The sequence below is a fragment of the Prunus dulcis genome, chromosome 7 (genome assembly GCF_902201215.1).
Source record: "Prunus dulcis chromosome 7, ALMONDv2, whole genome shotgun sequence".
NCBI lineage: Eukaryota > Viridiplantae > Streptophyta > Magnoliopsida > Rosales > Rosaceae > Prunus > Prunus dulcis.
Window position 1 is genome coordinate 17,560,268 of NC_047656.1, and position 20,744 is coordinate 17,581,011.

A 20,744-nucleotide genomic window follows, 5' to 3' on the forward strand; every position below is an offset into this window, starting at 1 on the left:
AAAAAAAAGGGAGGATGCTTCCTTGCTTCCTTCTTCGTGTCTTCTTCCCGTAAAGAAAATGGACTGGTGGTAAGGTCAACATGTTGTCTGTTGGAAATATGAGTGCTAAATTACTATAAAATAAATACTGTACATAAAACAGATTTTTACAAAAAGAGAATTGAATTAGAAGAACATTAATTGAGTCGAGGCAAGTATTGGATACTCTGAACGCTTGAATGAATAACCAACTAATTCAAACTCAAGTCAACAATGCAGTGAAACTGTAATGCGCATCAAAAATCATTTTACACTTTTTCATCTAAATGCATAATCACAGACTAATATACATAGCAATTAACACAAATTAATTCATCTTAAAATTGGAGTGTCCAATACTTGCCTCGACTCAATTAAGGTTCTTCTAATTCAATTCTCCTTTTGTAAAAATCTATTTTATGTGCAGTATTTATTTTGTTTATTTTATAGCAATTTAGCACTCATATTTCCAACATTGTCTTTCTGCTTTTTGACAGACGACTCTCTCTCTCCTTTCAGACCCAAAAAAAACCTCTTTCTCCTTTTGACAGACGAGAGTCTCCTGTCACTTTCATTTATTTATTTTATTTTGGAAGTTCCCTGAAAGTGCAAGGAAAAAGTCTACCTACAGGTAGGGAAAAAGTCACATTTCGAAAGGTATGTTTATAGATGACATGAACTTCTAAATCAAATATGTTCCCACAGTGACTCAAAAGGTATGCTTAATAGATAGATGCCAAATGCAAAAGGCCAAATTTATATTACGAAGGTCCTGTAGTTTATTTACAGCATAGGTGCATGCTATAGGTGTTCATCTATATTCCAAAAACTCCAGACAATATAATGCAGATTCTGCCTTCATCACTGATCAGTATTCAGTATGTATAAAAAAGAGCCAAAAAGAAACACAATTGCAAACACCTTCTTTCCATAGGTTCGTCGAATTACCAAATGTTTTGAGGTCTAAAGATGCTCCTTCCAAATGTTGATCGGACCATTTGGATAAACAAGGGAAGCTGCAGCAAGGCGAAAAGAGTCACCGGGAAGGAGGCCAGCAAGGTGATCGGGATATAAACCCAATTGAATTTCTTGCTGAGCACAATTGTAAAAGTTGCACCAAAGGCTACCATCATGGTGGCTATAGCAATGAAGAGAGAAGCTAAACCTATTATCAACTTCTTTGGTAATGATTCGAGGAAATCTTCTTCGGCATAACGTGCAGTTAGGATTGATAAAAACATCAAGAGGGAAGTTAAAGAAGCAAATAGAGATATTGCATCTGAAACAGCAAACACCATGAACATGATTGTCTTCTTATCTAAGAAATTTGGATCTCCATCGTCATTGTTACCTCCAGGTGCTGTAAAAGCAGCAGCAAACACAACTGTGGCAACGAGAGTTGCAACGAGCATGCAAGAATTTGAAGTATCCTTTAGCCATTTCTCTCCACTCTCAGCTAATTGTTTATGTTCCTTGGTGAATAATTCCCTTGCAGTTTCGAGATTTGTGTTTGGATACTCCTTATAATAAGGGTGAACTAGGTTCTCCACCACCTAAACACACAAAATAAAAAAATTAACAATGTCAAATATGTGTGTCTGTAATACCAACTGACAAACTTTCTGGATAAACACCTTGAACCACTGCAACTCTCTCTGCATTTGTAGAGCTGCACCAGATATAGATGATAGTTGGGAAAGAGGAGGCAACTTTGCTGCCAGATGCAAGATGGTCTCCCTCGGTTCAAGTACTGCAAAAGCCATTAATTTATTTCGTGCAGTCTTATCACACACCATACGGAAAAGATTTTCATGACGATGTTCAATAGCATAAGTGAGTAATAAAAATCTGTTGTTGCTGAAGCGAACCCATATTAAATCAGGAAAAAAATTTAGGAGTATCCTTAAAATTTCAGTTGTCCCATTAACGGTGGCCGTGTTGAGGATTTCTAATTTCAAAAGATAGTCCGAACGCTCAGAAACATTCTTCTTTGAGATTTGTTTGCAAATTTGTTGTACTAGTTCAACTGCACAATGATGTCTAAGTTTTGCATCTTGGAGTTGCCTGAAACGAGCTGATGCTGCAAGTTAAAAATGTAAGAGATGTGAGTGGAGAACTTCTAGCAGTATTAAATATGGTAGGGTAAGGTTCCAATCCAGACCTATTGGTTTAATAGCTCCACAAAGCAGTCTTCTTAACCCATGAAGAACTGCAACAGAGAACCAAATCATTCAAGTGTCAATTATTGAAAATTGATAGCTGACTATTCCTTTTGGAGAAACACAGCCAGTTTCACCTCTAATCGATCAAAAAAACTATGAAGGTGATTTGGAAAATCAATTTTCTTTAGCATTCAGTTTTAAAAATAGACAAGGTTTGATGCTTTTTATTCAATAGACAGTACAACTACAGCCTAGAAAGTAGTTCACAAAAATGATCTTATTGCAAGCAGCAGCAGGAACCATTAACGCTGCAGAGCTCATAGCATAGACCTTAAATTCCGTCAATAAAAGTTCCAAAATAAGAATCCAAAAATTCAGCTCATAATCTTCACATATGACAAAAAGCTGACAATACTTGAGCCATATTGATACAGAATTTGCATACCCTGACCTTTATTCTGTGTTGGCATTCTCAGTTGGTCTTGGACGCTTTCATGTCCCACGACATGGGCCCTCACTGAACGCGGTGGTCTATAGTCCACTTCAACAGGTAGAACTGCAACCAAAATGGAAAATGATAGGCAACTTTTTAAAAATTAGTAGGAAAAACATAACGGCACAGAAAAAGTACCGGGAAATGTAAAATTCAAAAAATGAGAGAGGAGTTATAACATTGGTAAATGCAGGTTTCCAAAAAGCCAAGCCTGCTGCCACTAAGGAAGTTTGACTTGTTCCTTGCCAAAATAAATAAAGGAGTACAATTATTATCTTGATGATCAACAGCAGTTGCCAAGTGGGGGTGTTTCTCAAGTAGATACAGTGAAATTTCTGTTGCAGAAACATTTAAAGCAAATCAGTGAAATAATAACGGGGTAAGCGAAAAAAGACCAATGTGATCCACATTGTGTGCACAAGAGAGGCCTTTACCATGGAGACCTGAGGCAATAAGCACATTGACAAGGTAAGCCGCCCTTGGACCAGTGAAGGGTTGACCAGGTTTCTCATCTGTAGTTACCAACAACAAGTACCACACCACCTCTTTACTCTCAGAACCCAAACTGGCAGCTAGGAGGAGAGGTGTTCTTCCTTCGCTATCGACAACTTGCGTTAAATTGGAATTCGCTGCCAACAATGCCTTAGCAGACCTCAGGCTTCCACCTATGGCAGCATAGTGGAGGGCTGTATAGCCAAGGTCATCCAGTTGTGCCAGTTCAGCTGCAGGCATAAGTGCCACTATATTCTCCACAAATTCTGAGTGCCCCTCACAAGCAGCAACATGAAGTGCAGTCATTTTTAAATTTGAGATCCTAGCTTTGACAGCATCAGGATCTCTGTCCAAAAAACTCTTAGCCTCTTTCCAATTGCCTTTGAGTGCAGCACGGTACAGTTCTTGGTAGTAATTCAAGTTCACTTCCACAATTAAAAAAAAAAATTGAATTAACCGTTTATAGAGTTCACTTAAAAACGTTACCACCCAGAAAACAATCATATCTATGAAGTATGATTTGATTAACATTTGATAAAAAGAAAAATCAATCAAAATCAAAATAAAAAAACAAAACCTAAACATGGGTTATGAGCTACTTACATAGTTCAATATCATCAGTTGCAGAAGATGATGGGTTTCCACCAGTTGTGATTAGTGCCATTGATTATGAGTGTATGTCTTTTCTGCTCCAATCATCAGCAAAATCACATATATATATATATATATATATATATATATTTACGACTCGTGTGAACTCTGAACTGAATAAATATTGAGGAAGGAAACCAGATGCTTTGCTTCTTGTTGTTGTTGAGAAAAATGGTTTTAAAATGAGATGTCGAAGGCTACTGATGCTTTTTTACACTTTTACTCGGACAGCTCATTCATATGAGAAATTATAGACTACTACTGGTAGTATAGCTGACGTGGTACTAGGGACTAATAGTTTTCTGACACCTCACTAATATTGACACGCGTCGTCACGCTGTAGGCCGTTTGGGTTATTGGTCTTCATTCTTAAGGTTTTGATTGAAATCAGATGTCATTAAATTTGTTCCGTACTTGTATGAATTTTTGTTCTTTGGACTCTGCAAATGGCTTTTCTTGTGGTTTTGATCTATGTTATCCCCTGCCTTTTGGTTTGATGAAGTTCGATCTTCTTGATCCAAAACGAGAAGAAAAATACATGTTTGATTTCGGTAGAAGATGTCGTTGCCTTGCTGTTGATAAGGCCTTTCACTTTCATGTCGACGTGTCAATGTTCGGTGAGGTAGTAGTCTATACTTTCTCCATTCATATTATAACACATATTTTATTCATTAATACTATATTAATACCCCAAGGGTAACTCATACCCCAAATTAGCAAGGTGATCGGCTGCTCTGTTTTGCACTCTGTAGATATGAGAGACATTACATCTCCAATCACGGTTAACTAACAACTTGCAGTCTTCAATCAGACAAAAGAGAGGATGTGAATGGTTACAAACCTTAGCAATCAAAGAAACAACAGATAAGGAATCACATTCAATATAAAGGACCTAATGTCCATGGCCCAAGCCATATGCAAACCTCTAAAGAGCCTCCATAGTTCAGCCTCATTAATATTTCCAATCCCAATATTGGCAGAGAACCCACATATCCAAGCTCCATTAGAGTCCCTTAGCAAACCACCAGCACAAATCTTCCAAGAATCTGTTTCACAAGAGCCATCCACATTCAATTTGAAGTTGCCAAGAGTAGGAGGACTACTCCAATGGACTTGGATGACCTCTCTAGTAGGCTTAGCATTAACCACATTATTGGCATCAAGCCATTCACTAGAAAATTGCAGAATAGTGTGATGAGGGTTGGGTAGGAGGCTCGTAGCCAGGGTTAAAAATAGAATTGCATCTCCATTTCCAACAATGCCAAATAGAGTCCGTAAAAACAAGTGTCCAAGGAAGGTTGCCAGAGAACCGAAGAGGCTCTTTTAAGTTCAACTTTCCTTTCACATTTACCTTCTCCACACGTAATTCCCATTTTACAAAAATAGAAAAGAAAAGAAAATTCATCCGCCACCGAAAGTGCGAGGATGAAAGAATTCCCTTTCTTTCTTTTTCTCGCTTTTATTAAAAAAGAAAAGAAAAGAAAATAATCCATCCACCGAAAGTGCGACGAAGAAAGAATTCCCACGTGACTGATATGACATGCTACCCAAAATATCGATCTTTCCACTTTACTCTTCATGTTTGATTGTACATGCAGGGCAAATTCTGCATTCACTTTGCAAAAGTAAATAGAATGGCTACATAAGCTAGAGGGCAAAAGGGTTGTTTCTAGATGACAAATACGACCAGCATCTTCATAGCTGATTGAACTCAATATAGTTTCCACAGGATGCCTATTGCGGACTCGGATTAAACTCAATAGACGGATGAATAGCGCAATGGACCTTCGTGAGGATCGGACACCTTGACATGTTCTAATATTGGAGAAACTTTCAAGCCAATGATTTTCACCTCTGGATTTGAGTGGCCATCCAGAAAAGTATTTGTTAACTGCAAAGAGCACCATTTGACATTTTTAAATATATTCTTAATAAATTGATGTGGAAAGAACTATCTTAAATACAGTCTATTAAATTTCATTAAACCTGCTACAGAGTTTCAAGACACAACAAACACTGAACATATGTACCTGAGTGCATCCAAAAAGTTTCAGTATCCTCAATGATAGGCAGCTGTCTGCAATTAAACCCAGGGCCTCATCCGTCAAATTCCGGCACCAAGATAGATCCAGAGTATGCAACTTCCTTGAACGTTTGGCAAGTGCTATGGCTGTGTTGTACCCAACCTGGAAATAATAAACAAACACGGTCCATATTCACAATGTAGGAACAACTACTTATGGCTACGTAAACCAGGCTCCCACATGCCCATTTAACCTAGGGGCTACAGCCCAATCAAGTGGCAAACAGATTCTCAGAGTCAAACCCCACCTTTGGTTCTGGCAATTTTGCATACAAAAAGATGTTCGACAGTGTGAGTGCGCGAGTGTGTAGGTGGGTGGGCACATACTAATTCACATGTGAACATGCGTGTATTCCTGTTCTTATAAGAGATGTGTGTGTGTGTGTGTGTGAGAGAGAGAGAGAGAGCAAAGATTTACCTTCTTGATATTATTGAGTGAAAGTTCTGTTAAACACTCTCCAGAAGTTTCCAGAAAAGCAGCAATAGCTTCATCACTGTCACAAGGGAAAAAGATTGTTCTGTAAGTTTATCACTCAAAGGAATGCCAACTCTGAGCAGTGAGCATCAAAATTAACCTAAAATCACATCAGAAATATAAGAATAGAGATATATATGTTCTATTATCGACTCAATGGCAGTCAACAATCTAACCCAGAAAACTCATCAAAGGTCAGTGCAACTAACAAAAACTCCATTGAGTCTCATACTAAATTCTTATTAGTAATATGCACTGTCTGAGCAGAAAGTCTGTAATAACATTGCACTAATGTAGCAAAAACAAACCGCATCATAAATAAAATTAATAATGCATCATATTTGCTTTGAGGAAACTGAATAATAACTTAAACATATTTAATAAGGTAAGCACCTGAATGCATTTCTACAAAGCTTTAACGTTCGAATTTCTCGACAACCATTTGCAAGATATCCTAAGGTCAAATCTGTCAATTTGTACAAGTTAACAAGATCAAGTGCACATAACCCCGTACAGGTTTCAGCTATGACTTTCACAGAAGAATCTGTTAATTTTCTGCACCAAATTAAAACCAAGCAGCTTCAGTAGAAAACAACAATAAATCAATGGAACTCTTAAAAGATGGCAAACACATATTTATTGCAAAAGTCGCACACATAGATGTGTGAAAAAAATAAAAACAAAAACTTACCCACAATCAGTCAAAACAAGCTCCTTCAAACTCTGACCACGAGCAGTAACAAATTCCTTAATAAAATCATCGCAAACATTTTCAAGGCCTCCTAGCCACAAAACCTCCAAATGTTCAAGCTTCTTTAATGCTGGAAGAATAAGCAGAGCATCAATTCCTTGGCAATCATTTAGATATAGTTCCCTTAGAACTGATCCTAATGAGTCAGCTAAAGTGCCGATACTTGAGGAAGTGAGAAGGGAGCACTGGCTGAGATTTAGAGATCTTAGTGCAGGGGCAGAAGAAACAAGGGCACTAAGCCCAACATCTGAAAGACGGCATGCACCACTTAGGGATAAAGTGGTTAGTGCAGGCAAGCAATTTGATGACCGAGCCAAGGTAGAATGCAATATATAATCTGCCACACAGCGCCCACACTGGTCAAGTTGTAGCACCTGATTCACCAAAGAATAAATATCCAGCTTATAAAAATTGTTCAAATTACTAGACAAGAAACTGCAAGTTTACACTCAATGAAGAACTTCCATGTTACTGATAAAGCAAAAGATATGGCTTCCAATGAGAAATTATTCCTTGTTTAAAACATAAATGCAGGCTGCTAAGCTATGTTTATCAGAGGTTAACATTGAAATCTTTAAGTGATTAGAATTCTCGCGAGCTCAACTTTCTCTAGATTTATCTGTGAATATGACAAAATAAGAATCTCAAACTCAAAACTGATGCCTAGCTGCCTGAATCTCTCTTCCTTCTACTACCGACCAGGCTGGCATTACCAGTCATTCTTTGCTCTCCCTCTGCTCCCATTTAACAGAAGCATCAATACCATAAGAAGTAGACTTTCAGCACCAATAATTGGTTTACATCTTCGTGGCAATAAATGCAGGCTGCTAAGCTATGTTTATCAGAGGTTAACATTGAAATCTTTAAGTGATTAGAATTCTCGCGAGCTCAACTTTCTCTAGATTTATCTGTGAATATGACAAAATAAGAATCTCAAACTCAAAACTGATGCCTAGCTGCCTGAATCTCTCTTCCTTCTACTACCGACCAGGCTGGCATTACCAGTCATTCTTTGCTCTCCCTCTGCTCCCATTTAACAGAAGCATCAATACCATAAGAAGTAGACTTTCAGCACCAATAATTGGTTTACATCTTCGTGGCAATAAATGCAGGCTGCTAAGCTATGTTTATCAGAGGTTAACATTGAAATCTTTAAGTGATTAGAATTCTCGCGAGCTCAACTTTCTCTAGATTTATCTGTGAATATGACAAAATAAGAATCTCAAACTCAAAACTGATGCCTAGCTGCCTGAATCTCTCTTCCTTCTACTACCGACCAGGCTGGCATTACCAGTCATTCTTTGCTCTCCCTCTGCTCCCATTTAACAGAAGCATCAATACCATAAGAAGCAGACTTTCAGCACCAATAATTGGTTTACATCTTCGTGGCAATAAAATCAGCAACAACAAAAAAAAAAAAAAAAAAACTCTAACTAAACTCTGATCACTCAGTTTATCCTTTCTCCGCATTTGGATGTGATCATGACAACCTAGATTGGTCTCTTTCCACTACCCATTAATAGAAGCATCAATACTATAAAGAAGCAGACTCTAAATTTTTAGGGTAGAAGCTTAGTTTCAGTTAAATGATATCATAATACCACAAATAGCAAGATTGTCCCTTGAATCACAAACTATAATCCAATGCAGCAGACAATAAGTATATCAGGTTCAGTGTAAATCACACACACCATATACAAATGAATATTGTATATACAAAACTGTAGCTCAACCAAAATAAGAGAACGTACTGTTAAATTGCTGGTATCCCACTGCTGAAAGGATTTTGTAAACTGCTCCTCTGTCATCCATGAGCAATCCCTTAAGCGAACCTCTGTTGGCAATCCTTGAACAAGAAGCTCAAAGAAATGACTGTTCATTTTTCGAGAATCACAGAGCATCTGACAAAGCCGGTGTCTCAAAGCATCTGCCACATGCTCAAGTGAAACAATTGCATCAGCATTCTTAGCAAGAAAGGACAAACACAGATCTTGCAGTGAGGGGATCAAATTCTTTGAGAGGGGACGATCCTGAAAACTTTTAGGAACCCATTCAACGAATGGTGGTTTGGTCTGGTCTTTAGAGGGCAGTTGGGCATTTTTTGCCGCTCGATCTTTAATAATTTTCATGGCCGTAGAAAAGGGACCAGGCCAATCTTCGATATCCTGTGCCACTTCAACCTGAGGAGGCAACTGATTCTCCTCTTCCTCTTCAGAAGCAAAATGAGCAAATCGAGAAGCATTTCGCCTGGCTATATCCCGAAACCGTTCCATGTACTGGTTCCCACTTGCTGCATTCTCTCTTGTATTACTGTTGTTTACCTGGCTCTCGTCAGGCAATGCTGCATTCTCCCTTTTACGAATAGGGCTGGCAGCCACGTTCTCCACTGAGCTCAAAACTTCTGATTTCAAACCCAATTCCGCTTCATCATTAGCATTCATTAAGACCACTTCTCCAATCAATTTCCCCTTCCCTTTTTCTTCAATGCTGTATCTCCTTCTGCCATTATCTATACCATTCTCACTGGCCATCACTTCATCCTTGAGATCTTCAGCAACACCTTCAATTGCACTCAACTTCCTCTTCCCTCTTGGACTACTACTCTGAACTAAATTCTCACTAGACCTCTCCTCTTCCGAGTCCGAATCCAATTCCACCACATCAACACCATTGAATGCAAAACCACTCTCCCCCAACTTTCCCTTGCCATTCTCATCAGCATCTAAATCAATCACCAATGCTCCATTATGCCCACCACCCAGTCCTCTCTTCGAGACTTTCTTCCCTGACCGCAAACTCAAAAACCCTTTACTTCTTCCATCTTCCCCTTCCCATTCTAAAGCCGGAAAATTAATATCGATCTCCAACTTCCTTTTTTTCTTCACCTCTTCTTTACTACAATTGGCCCCAAAACTTCCCAAGTCTAAACTCAGCCCTAATCCACTGAACTCGCCCTTATCAACTTCTACCTTCCCCTCCTCTCCAAAACCTTTCTTCATCACCTCAGTCCCTCTCTCAACTCCCACAACCGTAACCCTCTTTCCAAACAGATCAAAACCCACCTCTCCATTCGAAACATGATCATCAACTTCTTCCCTAAGTTTTTCTTTCACTTCCTTCTCGGCCATTGAGCACTTGCCCTTCTCACGCCCCGCGGTACTCCTCTTGCGACTTTTTTCCGGGGCGAGATTCTTACCCTGATCGGAGTGTGGACACTTTGAAGCGAGACGGAGACTCCGCCGCCGCGCTACTCTCGAGACAGAGGTCGAATCGGAGCCGAAATCGACAGAGCACTGTTTGGAGTTCGAATGAGGATTAGGGTTAGGGTTTTGGGGTTGGGAGGAAGGGGTCGAAGTCGAAGCGGTGGGTGGGGGCGGAGGTGGAGATTGGATAGTGTTGGGGGACTCGCGGGTCTTGGCTGGCGTGGAGGGCTCTAATTTGAGCCTTGACTTGGGGTTGTGCGGCGTCGTTTTGGTGGAAGCGATGATCTCGCGGGACCTAAGAACCGTCATTGATCGGATAAGGAATGAGAGCGACAGAGAGAGATATTGAAATGGCGCGAAATGACGGTTACAGATATGGGAAGTGGGCAGAGAATCGGAGAAACTGGGAAGAGCGAAGCGAAGCGAGTGACAGTGAGTACGCTTAGGTTTAGCGGGCTTGTTTGGGATTGGGAGTGAGTTTGAGAAACGCGTTTATTTACACCGGTTAAATTTTCCCGCCAGAGCAAATCTATGAACTCTTTTCTCTTTCTTTTTTTTCGTTACACCTCTCTTTATTTCATCATTCACTTTTTTTTTTTCCAAAAAAATAATAATAAGTCAAATTCACAAATTAATCCAAACAAATCCCTAAACATTAGATCTCAGTTTATTTTACAGATTTTAGTGTGCACATGATTTAGTTTTAGTAATTACATTAACGTGTGTTGTTAACATTGTAAAATAAATTAAAAGCTCACCATTGTCTCTCATACATTTTCATTAACGTAAATATATTTTAAGTTCGATTCACATGAATGTGAGTTTAATATCTAATTCAACTCACACGAAAGTAGTATTATGTATAATTGTTATTCACTCACATCACATCATATTGTAGCATTCTTTTTTGTTGTTTTCATTTCTATCAAAATGAATCATGTCACTGGAATTATCATGATAAATTAATAGTGTGTTATCAATCAATATATCAAACAAATTAACAAATAAAATAACATTATAAGCGATATTTCGCTGATATTTTCAAAATTTTATATCATGTCCCGTCACCTACCTAACTAGTATGAATTTTCTAAACCACAAACGACAGTTGATCTTCGCCGCGTAGAAATTTCTTAAATGGAAACTTCCTCCTACAGCATTTAAAATAAGGAAAAAAAGTCAGCATTGGTTGGCTGAAAAAGTATTTGGGAGGCCGAGGCCTATCATTCCAACTGGGCAACTTCCACTCCGCTTATCAATTTCAGTAATTTAATAGATACTCGGATTCACATTCATGGTATTATTATGGTTCGTGCGTGCATATTGTCTTATCATCTTTATTCAAAAAACTAATAAGTTGATTTGTTTATAATCATAATTGAATTTGCTTACATGACATTATTAATGAAATATAGCGCAATAAAAAATGGCATTTTTTTGCAGACTAATGATTTAAGATTTGAATTTTTACGATACCTTGATAGTGTATGTGCATAAGAAATCTCATCCCGCTAATTATATCGCTTGCATTAAAAAAAAGATGATGATCTTACGTGATCTTGATTTTTAATTTCAATGTTACCATTTCTTAATTAATAAAACAACACGACGGGAATAATAGTAGAGTGTGCAACATGAAAGAAATAAAATCACCAAAATCTAATAGAAAAATGACAACGCATTCTTAACATGAGACAAATGTTCAACTTAAAGATCTGAAGACAATCTTCAATATAAGATGTTGTGTTGTTTTCCATGTAGAACATAATTCAAAGATGTCCCTTTCAATTCTTTATAAATGTTACACTAGTGAACATGAGTTAGTATACAAAATATGTTTAAATAAAAATAATAGAGAAGACATCGTCCACAAATGTGTAGGCTCTTCTTGTCATTCCATTTGGACCATTGTGACTAGATCATATGGTATCTCTTTCTAAACAAAAATTATAAACGCAAAATGAATGGCCATTTTGATAAAAGAAAATAAATGAAATGAACAGGACAACAAATCTTGTCCAAACAATTTTGGGAATTTGGTTATCCAAAACCCTAAATCATTTTAAAGTCAAAAGTTATTGATAAGGAAAGTCAACACTCAAAGAAATTTGCATGATTATGTTCATTTATTAAGAAAAATGAATTTCCTCTTACACGCTTACATTGCTAGCTACTCGTAACTCCAACCATAAAACACTTTTCCTCTAAAATAGAAAAGAAAAAAATTGGAATTTTTACACTAAAAAAGAAAAAGAAAAAAATGGATCATGGATACCTAATCATGGAGGTGGATCCAATATTCTAATCGCATTGTGCTGTCAACATCGTTATTGGCCATTGCCAAATAAACAAAGCCAAAATTCCACCATAACCCATTTTCCATTTTCAATCATTCATAGCACAAAGCCCGCATTTCAGAATTTCAGACAAATCACAGATATAGAGAGAGAGAGAGAGAGAGAGAGAGAGAGAGAGAGAGAGAGAGAGAGAGAGAAGAGAGGCTGGCTGCAACTGCTGCTCTGTTTTCTCTTTCTTTGTGGTCCGTTTATGGCGATCTCAATCCAACCCAACCATCAATGATAGCATTAAATATCACTGATCATTATAAAGGCAGAACTTTGAAGCATTTCATGACATGGGTCATCATCTTCACCTCCACAACACCAGCGATGGCGTCTCTCAGCGAGTCAACAGCCCGAGGTTTTCGGGCCCAATGACTCGCCGAGCTCACTCGTTCAAGCGCAACCCCAACACCAGCGCCAACAATGGCAGCTCACATGGCAATAGTAACAGTAATAACAGCAGCGGCAATGTTGGATTTGGTAGTGGAGAGTACGAAATTGACCTCCCGCTGAACTCGCCCAGATCTGAAATTGGTGGGAACTCGGTTCCGGGTGATGGGTTTGACTCGGTTTTGGAAAGGAAGCAGACCCACCATGTGAGCCAGAGAGTTGCTGTGAGGGGCTTTCTGAGGAAGCCTATTGGATCTGTGGTGGTGGACTTGGGCTTGAGGGAGAAGAAGCAGCTTGGCCATTGGATGTTCTTTGCCTTTTGTGGGGTGTGCTTGTTTCTTGGTATTCTAAAGATTTGTGCTACTGGGTGGTTTGGATCTGCTATTGAAAGTTCTAGGTCCAATCAGGTTGGTTGAATATTACAGTATTAATTGAATATACTCATGTATGCTTGTGTGTATGTTTGTATGTGTTGCTTGCTGCTTGGTGAGATTGTTAGCCAGTCAATGACTTGCTATTAGTTTCTGCTTGATGCTGATAGCAGGAAATGTTCATTGTATGTGTGTTTCTACTGGGTTGGATTGTTTGTCTATTTATCTGTTTATCTGATTGCTCTTGCATTTCATTCTTAGTTGTATTTTATTTTAATTTCTACTGAGCATTCTGCCTTATAATTTTAGGATGGTTCTGACCCCATCACTCTTATGAATCGGATGGATCAAAGCTCTCATGATTATGGACATAGGGATGGAGGAAGTGATGTTGAACGAACTCTAATGATGGCGTCTGGTGTGAACCGTGTGGTTGGTGAAGAGAACAGCGTTGAAGTAAGTCTTAAATCTTATGTCTTGACTCTTGATCACATTTGTTTCTCTCTTTCCTTTTTTTGTTTCCTGAAAATAATTGAGGGGTATGGAAATGGAAAATGCTAAAAATGGCTGAACTTGATAACCGAACAGAGGAAAAGAGCCTTTTTCATTAGTTCATTTGTTGTTTCATTTCTGAAATTCACTTTTGGTTCAGTACACAGGTATCTGGTCCCGACCCAACAGTGAGAATTTCAGTCAGTGCATTGAATTGCCCAAAATTCACAAAAGTATGTAACACATGCAATTAAGCAACTGTACTGCTCTCTCTCTCTCTGCGTTGTGTGTGCAATTTGTGAACCTGAGGTTTTCATGTTCTCATCTCTCACTTGCATCTTTTGGCAGAGCTAGATGCAAAGACCAACGGTTACCTTCTTATAAATGCCAACGGCGGCTTGAATCAGATGAGATTTGGGGTCTGTCTATTGTGTATTTTGATTATTTTCTACTGGCTGGCATTCTATTAGTATTAACTATAGTCTGATGCATGGAAATTTTTAGAGTGCAGATTTGTGATATGGTTGCTGTTGCTAAGATTATGAAGGCAACACTTGTCCTACCTTCACTCGATCACACCTCCTACTGGGCTGATGACAGGTTTGTTTCTGTAGTTCTGAAACTGGATTGATCTGCTGAAATGTCTCGTAAAGTTATTCGAGTTTCCTTATGCTCCGGATGGCAAGCATTCTAGTTTTTCCAGTGATTTTCTCTGAACTAATTACTTCATATTTACGTGCAGTGGTTTTAAAGATCTGTTTGATTGGCAACACTTCATTGAGACGCTGAAGGATGATATCCACATAGTTGAGACATTACCCCCTGCCTATGCTGGAATTGAGCCTTTCAACAAAACACCAATATCTTGGTCTAAGGTCGATAACAAAGTCATATATCCTATAATAGTGCTTATTTCTTGAATATTGGTAGAGGAACATGGGATGCTCATTCATTAGGGATGCGGTGTTATGTTCTCTCTGCAGTCTGCACACACTGGGTTACATGCTTGTAAGGCACACATGAAGCCCAGGAAACAGAAGTGTTACAAAGAGATCCAAATGTTTGGTTATTAGATGCACAAGTATGCACCATTCAATGCATATGAGTGGCTATGTTTAACTGTTATCACAATGTATCTCATATCATTTGTTACCATTTGTTAACTTAAGTATTGTCAGCTGATTTGCATTCTTCTGTCCAGGCTAGTTATTATAAGTCAGAGGTCCTCTCACTGTTGAAGCAGCACAAAGTTATCTATTTCACTCATACTGATTCTCGGATTTCCAACAATGGCATCCCAAGTTCCATTCAAAGGCTTAGGTGTCGCGTGAATTACAGGGCATTGAAATATTCAGCTCCAATAGAAGAGCTTGGAAAAACCTTAGTTTCTAGAATGCGGCAGAATGGAGGCCCTTATCTTGCTCTCCATTTGAGGCAAGTCTTGATAATTTCATACTTCAATATTAGATGGACGATTTTACTCTTTTGGTGTGTATGGCGTGAGTCATCTTTCAGAGATCAAGAGGCCTTGTAATAAATATTTATACTGCGATATATAATGGATTTGCATTAGTAAAAGTAGGTTTTTGTTTCTTTTCTTTGAAATGTAGGGTGATTGAAGCAATTTATTTTAAACTTGTCTCCCTCCTTTTGTACAGATTGTAATCTCTATATATTTACTATAGGTATGAGAAGGATATGCTTGCATTTACGGGCTGCAGTCATAGTTTGACAGCAGAAGAGGATGATGAACTACGGAGAATGCGCTATGAAGTCAGTCACTGGAAGGAGAAAGAGATTAATGGGACAGAGAGAAGGTTGCTTGGGGGATGCCCATTGACCCCTAGGGAGACTTCACTTCTGCTCAGGGGGCTGGGTTTCCCATCCAGCACCAGGATTTACTTGGTAGCTGGTGAAGCTTATGGGAATGGAAGTATGCAAGATCTTGAGGATGACTTCCCCCACATCTTCTCCCATTCCACTCTCGCGACAGAAGAAGAGCTGAGTCCATACAAGAATCATCAGAACATGTTGGCTGGCATAGACTATGTTGTTGCTTTACAGAGTGATGTTTTTCTTTATACATATGATGGAAACATGGCAAAAGCTGTGCAAGGTCATAGGCGCTTTGAGAACTTTAAGAAGACCATCAATCCAGACAGGTAATTTTATAACCTGTATTCTCACAACTGGTTTTAGCATGTTGATCCTGTGGTTTTTGATTTATTATAGCTATTTCGAGTTTTTTTTCATGACAGCATACCATAAACATAATTGTCATTTCATTGTTGATGCAGGATGAATTTTGTAAAACTTGTTGATGAGTTTGATGAAGGAAAAATCTCTTGGAAGAAATTTAGTTCGAAAGTGAAAAGGCTTCACATAGACAGAGTTGGAGCTCCATATTTGAGGGAGCCAGGAGAGCTTCCGAAGTTGGAGGAAAGCTTTTATGCAAATCCTTATCCAGGCTGTATTTGTGACTCAAGATGGAAAAAGTAGAGGCCAGCTAACAGGTTTTGCATTATTTCATGGTGTGAGATCAGAGCATGCAAAGACATCAAGGTGTGTGTTGCCATTATTTCGGACAAATTGGTAATCATAAATTTCAAATTTCAAAGAGAATTGGTAGGTTGGTTGGCAAGTGTACGTGCTGTGCTCACCAGGGTGAAAAAAATCCCTGGAGCAGTGTGGAACCGAGACGAGAAGTTGTTGCAGCCTAGTCAGAGGGTGAACACAGAAGTCAGGTGTCCATTACCACTACTGGAAAGTAAAGATCGATGCAACAAAACACATAGAGAAACCTCCTTATCACTGTACCACAACCGTTAAAGAACACTGGTGTTTTCTTTTGCTATTAATTTTCCTTTTTTCGTTCAAAACCTTTTTTTTTAAGGAGGGACGTGGGGTGTTGGGGTTTAATGTATCATGAAGTTCGAAAAATCGATAGGAATACAAGGGATGATACTGAATGGAATGTGCAGTAGTACAAAAATATAATTCAAAGAATATCAACTTTCTTACCAGCTTCTTTTCCTTATCATGACTGATCATCTATCCTCTCTTCTTCTAGCTGTACCTTGAGGATTTTTTTTTTCTTCTGTCCGGATCAAACCATAATATGAGAAGTGGTTCACATTTTTAACATCAAATGGGGATACAAAAGCTCATTATTTTTTTCTTTTTCAAATGATAAATTTCTCAGTACTAATTTGTTCAGCTGCTCTGGGAGGTTGAGAGAGTACTATTTGGTTTTAAAAGTAACCTTGAATGAAATTACCAATTATATCCAATCATCCAAATCGGTGTATGACTGGCCATTTTGGCAGCTTTACACAAACAGAATTTGACAAGGGTAACAATTGCCTGAAATTAAAAAATTACAACCAGAAACAGTTCCCTTCAAATTCACGAGAACTAAGAATGGCTCTTCACAAGGACGAGAGGGATAGAGGAGAAAGAGAAGAGGGTGCTTAAAAGAAGGCATCTCATTGCACAAAAATTACATGGGCAAGCAGAAGCTGGCAAAAATGTGTACCCATATCCATAATAGTACCCAAAAAAGACAAAATTTCAACAATCACTTGGGCTGTAGAATGGACTCAACAAGGTCCTGAAGAGGTGCAAGCTCCCCTTTGTCAATCAAGCGGAATTCCTGCATCACAACAGTGTATCTTGGCTCATATAAAACCGGTCTATATGGACCAACGAGCAACACAACAACGAGCAACACAACCCAAATTAAAATGAAACTTACCCATGTGAAGAGAACAAAATGCTTGAAGCAAGTATTGAGATGAGCTTCTTCCTTCAAGCTCACAATTTTCTGAAAATGAGAGTGATAGATATGGGCATAGACACGGAACAATCGCTTAAAAATGGTCTTGACAACATCTTGGAAGTTAGCTGGGAAGGGTGCCCCTGTAACACATAACAGCAAATTAGTTTATGGTGTTTGTAGTGTGCAATGGTTATAAATAGAAACTAGGTACTTTATGCCTTGAGCTTCATTAAGAATTTTTCTGCTTACCCAATCTTTGAGGAAAGATTGATTCCTCATCAAGCTGATTTTCAATCCAGTCCATTAAATACTCTACATATTTTGGGGCAGAGACCTCTATTGGTTTCTTAATGTTAACTCCATCAGCCCATCTGTACTCGTACCTGCGGAGTGTTCAACCAAACTGAGCACTTAGATCACAAGCACACGATCGTAGCTAACAAGTTTGTAAACGAATTCACTTTAGGGTGCAAAACTTTTCTCTTTCAAGTATGAAGTCAATACATGATAATGGAGGAAGCTTGATAATCAAGATAAATCATCAAAATGAATAAATTCAACAATCACAACAACTAGAGTGATTTGATTGGATGATCAAGAACCATACTTTGATCCTGCAGACATTGTCGGACAATTGACCGGTGTGCAGAACTCAGTGAGAGTACCGTACAGAATGTTCACTTGGTTGAAAAAATCAACAGCTGTGTAAAAAAATACAAAATTGAAACAAGTTAAACATATAGCAAAAACAATTTCCCCAGTGAATAGCAGATAGATAAATAAACATGCAGAGACAATATGAAACGCAACAAAAGAAGAAGTTATGAATCATGGTGCCATATGCTGAATGAAATATCATAATTATGATGATCTTGAATTTCAGAATTAAAGTGATTCAAAGTTCTTACTGTTTACTGCCAGCCACTCATTTATATCTTCTCCGGGAGGCAGACGAACAGCCTCCCTCAGGTTCCCACTGCCCAAAGTTGCATCAATGTGTTTTTGAAGCTGGGCACCCTGCATTCCAACAACATAATATATATTGCTTCCATCAGATAAAAGAAAAATAAACCTTTGACAAAGTAAAAAGATACAAATCACAGGACTAAGTAACCATAAGGAATTGAATTGAGGTATATATATATAAGTTATAACACCAACCTTGCTTCCTGATGGAGCACTCTTTTTAGGCCGAAATGTCTTTTGGTTTCTGCACAATCAATGATGGAATTCAGGGGAAAAAAAAAAAGGTAACGTCTTCCAAATTCAAACAAAGAACAAAGTAAGAATTTTGATATGTCTTAAAGGCAAGAAACAACAAGAACAAATAACCCTTTTGTCTGATCCCACATAATTTGTAAATAATAAGTAAACAAAACCACATATCTAATTTGCAATTTTAATTGATGCCCATGTAGCAGACACCTCTAGCAAGGCCAAATATAACAGAGCTATGGTGGGAAAAGCTCTCTGATTTAATGATGCAACCAAGAATGAAAAAAAAGGCAAAAAAAACGGTTGAATTCTATAGAATTCATGATCCTGAAAACATATTATGATCGACTGAATGAAAAGGAAAAAAAGAAAGAATTAATTTTCAACATATGGGATTTAAAATTGAGATCCTAAGCAAAACAAACCTGCTTCCCAGGCCAAAGAGACTCATCGTGTTTCTGTCTGTCTCACCCCTCTCTCTCTGCAGAATCCAAGGCGATAATACAGGGCCAATTCGAGACGAAAGAAGGAATATATATACAGAGCCAGACTATATATGAACATTTATCTATATATATATTAGAGAGAGAAAGAGAGTTAGTCTCTCTCTCCCCACCTCTTTCTGCTTGACCTCGCTCATGCCAGTCTGTCATTTACAGCTTAGACTGAGAGAAAGAGAGAGAGAGAGAGCCTTGTCTTCCTTTCTTTTCCATTTGATTGCCAACCTGCTAACCTGGCTCATTCTCCTTATTTCTTTCTCATTACTCTCTTTCTTTATAGGTATGTAAATACATATATTATGCATGTATATTGTTCATGGTCAAATTAAGACTCCTTCAACTGGCCAAAAGAGGAAAAAAAAATTATGACCCTAATGAGGTGGCACTTAATAATGGTTACGAGCAAGCTTGTTATGTTCCGTCCTGTCAACTGTTGATGTAAGTTAATTCTAAAATAGGTCTCACATACCATATATCAACAACTAATGGTCGTTAGTGCGTAAATTGAGCATAAAATGGTTGGCGGTATCTAAATCATAATCACTTTAATTCTAATGATTGGGAATTTAGCATAATTAAAGAGGATCATCCTTGGTGATTGGTACTAAGATAAGATTCATTAGAAAAAGAAAAGTAGAGTGGCAAAGTGAAGTTTGTGAATCAAGGATAGAGAGAGATGGAGATAGTAGAGAACCAGATTCAGCATCTAAGTAAGGCGATTAGGTCGTGAGAGAATTTTAAATGTGAGGGAGGGGTGGGGCCAAAAATTGATAATAAGATATATATGCATCTTAGCTGTATTTGTACTGGCATAATATCAAGATACATATCGATTTTAATTTGTCCAATCAAGTTGTGTTGGAGCTGGACCATGCCCTATAAATCAATTATTTATGCATAAACTTGGTTTTAAATACAAATTAAGTTATAGCTTGAGCTTGAAGCCTAGAATTCGATAACTTATCATGCACCAACTCCTTGGGGTCTTATTGAAATGGGACACTTCAATTTTATATCAAATTAGCTGATTAAAAAATTGCGGAATAATTTCCTTAAATTTGGGAATGAATTAGTGATACGGGACACGTCTACCATCCAAATGTTAAATTGTTGTTAACATTTACATGTGCTAAAAATTTAATTTTTATTTCCGAGTTTTTACTTATATTTTATTTTGAAAAATTAAAAGAACGAGAGAGGGTTCGTGTTCTGATTTTAATAAATGAGTGATCATAAAAGCCCTATAATTTTGAACAGAAAAAAATGGTGTTGTTGACACTTCCCGCCATCTCGGAGCTCACTTTACCGTTATAATAAACGGATTTTCA

At 38.1% G+C, this 20,744-nt stretch overlaps 4 protein-coding genes across 4 annotated transcripts; 1 reads left to right on the top strand and 3 right to left on the bottom strand.

The window, feature by feature from the left end:
- Positions 1 to 740: 740 nt before the first annotated feature.
- Positions 741 to 3,997, bottom strand: LOC117636158. The gene is made up of 7 exons (XM_034370637.1): positions 3,769 to 3,997; positions 3,108 to 3,590; positions 2,853 to 3,008; positions 2,632 to 2,736; positions 2,180 to 2,227; positions 1,653 to 2,098; positions 741 to 1,571 (listed from the first exon to the last, which is right to left on the bottom strand). The coding sequence occupies exons 1-7, from the start codon at positions 3,827 to 3,829 to the stop codon at positions 963 to 965; spliced, it is 1,908 nt and encodes a 635-aa protein (XP_034226528.1). The 5' UTR covers positions 3,830 to 3,997; the 3' UTR covers positions 741 to 962.
- A 1,045-nt stretch (positions 3,998 to 5,042) lies between these two features.
- On the bottom strand, positions 5,043 to 10,806 carry LOC117634478. The gene is made up of 6 exons (XM_034368611.1): positions 8,877 to 10,806; positions 7,066 to 7,499; positions 6,768 to 6,929; positions 6,318 to 6,393; positions 5,847 to 6,002; positions 5,043 to 5,707 (listed from the first exon to the last, which is right to left on the bottom strand). Exons 1-6 carry the CDS (start codon positions 10,635 to 10,637, stop codon positions 5,573 to 5,575), a joined length of 2,724 nt encoding a protein of 907 aa, XP_034224502.1. The 5' UTR covers positions 10,638 to 10,806; the 3' UTR covers positions 5,043 to 5,572.
- A 1,855-nt stretch (positions 10,807 to 12,661) lies between these two features.
- On the top strand, positions 12,662 to 16,960 carry LOC117633935 (O-fucosyltransferase 35). Its single transcript, XM_034367803.1, has 9 exons — positions 12,662 to 13,467; positions 13,741 to 13,887; positions 14,084 to 14,156; positions 14,272 to 14,342; positions 14,435 to 14,523; positions 14,666 to 14,798; positions 15,125 to 15,357; positions 15,609 to 16,085; positions 16,221 to 16,960. Exons 1-9 carry the CDS (start codon positions 12,964 to 12,966, stop codon positions 16,420 to 16,422), a joined length of 1,929 nt encoding a protein of 642 aa, XP_034223694.1. The 5' UTR covers positions 12,662 to 12,963; the 3' UTR covers positions 16,423 to 16,960.
- A 226-nt stretch (positions 16,961 to 17,186) lies between these two features.
- On the bottom strand, positions 17,187 to 19,664 carry LOC117633936 (MOB kinase activator-like 1A). The gene is made up of 7 exons (XM_034367805.1): positions 19,342 to 19,664; positions 18,863 to 18,911; positions 18,610 to 18,718; positions 18,309 to 18,402; positions 17,951 to 18,084; positions 17,678 to 17,841; positions 17,187 to 17,575 (listed from the first exon to the last, which is right to left on the bottom strand). The coding sequence occupies exons 1-7, from the start codon at positions 19,365 to 19,367 to the stop codon at positions 17,501 to 17,503; spliced, it is 651 nt and encodes a 216-aa protein (XP_034223696.1). The 5' UTR covers positions 19,368 to 19,664; the 3' UTR covers positions 17,187 to 17,500.
- Positions 19,665 to 20,744: the final 1,080 nt, after the last annotated feature.

What these genes read in the sequence shown, in the direction of transcription:
- LOC117636158 (XM_034370637.1), bottom strand. Translation starts at nt 3,829, where the DNA reads ATGGCACTAATCACAACTGGTGGAAACCCATCATCTTCTGCAACTGAT. An exon ending in TATTGCCTCAGGTCTCCATG is followed by an intron (nt 3,009 to 3,107) that starts GTAAAGGCCTCT and finishes TTTCTGCAACAG; the next exon opens with AAATTTCACTGTATCTACTT. An exon ending in GAGAGTTGCAGTGGTTCAAG is followed by an intron (nt 1,572 to 1,652) that starts GTGTTTATCCAG and finishes TTGTGTGTTTAG; the next exon opens with GTGGTGGAGAACCTAGTTCA.
- LOC117633935 (XM_034367803.1), top strand. Translation starts at nt 12,964, where the DNA reads ATGGGTCATCATCTTCACCTCCACAACACCAGCGATGGCGTCTCTCAG. An exon ending in GTGAAGAGAACAGCGTTGAA is followed by an intron (nt 13,888 to 14,083) that starts GTAAGTCTTAAA and finishes CTTTTGGTTCAG; the next exon opens with TACACAGGTATCTGGTCCCG. An exon ending in TCCTACTGGGCTGATGACAG is followed by an intron (nt 14,524 to 14,665) that starts GTTTGTTTCTGT and finishes ATTTACGTGCAG; the next exon opens with TGGTTTTAAAGATCTGTTTG.
- LOC117634478 (XM_034368611.1), bottom strand. Translation starts at nt 10,637, where the DNA reads ATGACGGTTCTTAGGTCCCGCGAGATCATCGCTTCCACCAAAACGACG. An exon ending in CTTTGTAGAAATGCATTCAG is followed by an intron (nt 6,394 to 6,767) that starts GTGCTTACCTTA and finishes CCCTTGTGACAG; the next exon opens with TGATGAAGCTATTGCTGCTT. An exon ending in CACTCAATAATATCAAGAAG is followed by an intron (nt 6,003 to 6,317) that starts GTAAATCTTTGC and finishes TATTATTTCCAG; the next exon opens with GTTGGGTACAACACAGCCAT.
- LOC117633936 (XM_034367805.1), bottom strand. Translation starts at nt 19,367, where the DNA reads ATGAGTCTCTTTGGCCTGGGAAGCAG. An exon ending in GTGCTCCATCAGGAAGCAAG is followed by an intron (nt 18,719 to 18,862) that starts GTTGGTGTTATA and finishes GTTGGAATGCAG; the next exon opens with GGTGCCCAGCTTCAAAAACA. An exon ending in ATTTTGTTCTCTTCACATGG is followed by an intron (nt 17,576 to 17,677) that starts GTAAGTTTCATT and finishes GTTGTGATGCAG; the next exon opens with GAATTCCGCTTGATTGACAA.